Genomic DNA, 2,169 nt, shown 5'->3' with positions numbered 1-2,169 from the left:
CTGCTGGTTCCGCCAGGAATGCGCGCGGAGTGAGTGGGGTCTTCCATCAATTGGGGGTGCGTGGTGAAGACCCTGGCCCCGGCCTCCCCGAGAGGTCCACTGCCCCGAAGAGGACGCTGTCCATCCTCTCAGCCCCGCTTTCGCCTCTCCAGCGGCTTCACTCTAGCCCGGACACCCGCGATGCGGAGCAGACTGGGGCGGCAGGAGCGCTCTGGGCCGGGCGTGGATCCGCTTGGGGAGGACCCGTGCACCGGGGTCTGAAGCTTGTGCAGTTACCTCCACTTGGCCCCCCACCCCCGCCACCTCCTCCCCGACCTCCCCCTGCCTTGGGTGCCTGAGCCCCGAAGGTCCAAGAAGTCAAGAGCCTGGAGAAATGCACTGTGCAAATATATTGACTTTATTTGCCTCCGTTCGAGAGCCTCACAGACATATCCAAGTAAAAAGATTATTAAATAAATGCCTTCAGCCATCGCAATGCAAAAATAAATATCGATCCTCTGGCCACAGCAGCTGCTGCGCTGCGCCCCAAGTCCCATCGGCCGCGCCTAACAATTACAAAAGTGTCAGCGAGAGTGTGTTGGCGTGAGTGTGAACTGGCGTGCGCTGGGGGACACGGTGGAGCAGTGTGCAAAGTCGGAGTTGCAAACCATCGGACAAGGGCGTGGAGCGGCGACCCGCACACACTCACGGCGGAGTTCGTAGTGGAAGAGATAAAAAATAAACATTTACAAGGGCAAAGAAGGCGGCCCCCCTCCCTGGCGCCCCCGAGCGCGCTCTGGGCCAGCGTGAGCGCGGCCAAGGGCGCACCGACTAGTTCGCAGCGGGGTGGGAGTCCAAGTGCGCTAGGGGCGGCGGTCCCCTGTCCTTCAGGGGTACCCCGGGTGCGGGGCGCGGACCCTCCCAGGGTTCTCCCTCTGGTCCCAGGGCGGGCCTTGGAGTCGCGCGCGTCCCCCCTCCGGGCGGCGCCCCTCACAGGGCCGAGTCGGAGTCGCTGGAGTCCAGGCTGTTTCTCAGTTTGCAGCTGCTGAGCTGCTCCCTCTGCAGCGACAAGCTCTGCGTGCTGCGGCGCAGACACTCCAGGCTCTGCAGGAACGATTTCTTGGCCTTCTCCTCCTCCATGGGGGACACCCCCTCCTCTTCCACCTCCTGGATCTCGTCGAAGGTCACCGGCTGCGTCTTGAAGCGGGACTGGCGCGGCCGCCGCAGCCGGCCCTTGCCCTTGGACAGCCTGGCGGGCCGCACGGGCTGCGGGAACTCGTCGGCCAGGCACACGAAGTGCGGCATCACCGCCTGGTAGCTGGAGCAGACGCCCATCAGCTCGCCGGGCTTGGCGGCCGCCATGGCGCCGCCGGCGTCTGCGGGGTCGGACGGCCGGGCTCCGGGGCTCTCCGCGGGCGGCCGCTGCGCCGGGACCCCCCGGGAGGCAGCAGCCTGGGGCTCGCCGGGCGGAGGATCCAAATCTGCTGCGGGGTGGCGGCGGCCCTCGCGGGCCCGGGCCGGCGCTCCTCGGGAGGGCGGGAGGGCGAGCGGGCCCGTCGGGGGGCGCGGGGCGAGGGGGCGCGGCTCTGCTGCTGTCCGAGGCGCTCGCCGCCGCCGCTGTCGCCGTCTGCCCCGCGGCGGCCCGGCCCGCCGCTTATATATCCCGCTCCTGCCCACACGGCTGCGAGCTCGGATGACAGCGAATGCCATTTAAAGCGTGCGCGCCCCGCGCCCTTCCGCCTGACGTCGCCCCGCCGCTCCGGGAAAGTGACGGCCCCTTCCCCGGCGCCGCCCGCCCCCCGCCAGCCCGGCTCCGGAAGGCGGCCCCGCCCGCGGGGTTCCGGGAGGGTACGAGGCCCCGCAGCACGCGGCGCGGCCGAGCTGCCCTGGGGCCCGGGTCCTCGGATCGGCCCGGCTGGGCCGCAACTATCCGTCCTGGGATCCCTCCAAGTCTGTACCAACCCGGGTGGCCGCGGGGGCGCAGGTCTCTCGTCCCCGCACCCAACCCCAGATGCACACACTCAAGGCGCAGGCTGTTCCGCCAGGAGTTGTCCTCCGGGCGCGGGGCAGCACCCAGCTCTTCTTGCAGCCGGGAGAGCCGGGGAAGAGACAGCCTTCTGTGGATGCTTGCCTCCCCTCTCCCCAGACAGAAACACATACACACACACACATACACGGATATAAACACAC

At 68.5% G+C, this 2,169-nt stretch overlaps 1 protein-coding gene across 1 annotated transcript; it reads right to left on the bottom strand.

Moving 5' to 3' along the window:
• Window positions 1-376: 376 nt before the first annotated feature.
• Window positions 377-1,648, bottom strand: C4H11orf96 (chromosome 4 C11orf96 homolog). The gene has a single exon (XM_063095232.1). The coding sequence runs from the start codon at window positions 1,339-1,341 to the stop codon at window positions 970-972; it is 372 nt and encodes a 123-aa protein (XP_062951302.1). The 5' UTR covers window positions 1,342-1,648; the 3' UTR covers window positions 377-969.
• Between the last annotated feature and the right edge of the window lie 521 nt (window positions 1,649-2,169).

Source organism: Cynocephalus volans, chromosome 4 (assembly GCF_027409185.1).
Source record: "Cynocephalus volans isolate mCynVol1 chromosome 4, mCynVol1.pri, whole genome shotgun sequence".
NCBI classification, from domain to species: Eukaryota; Metazoa; Chordata; class Mammalia; order Dermoptera; family Cynocephalidae; genus Cynocephalus; species Cynocephalus volans.
This window is presented reverse-complemented; position numbering and strand designations above follow the sequence as displayed.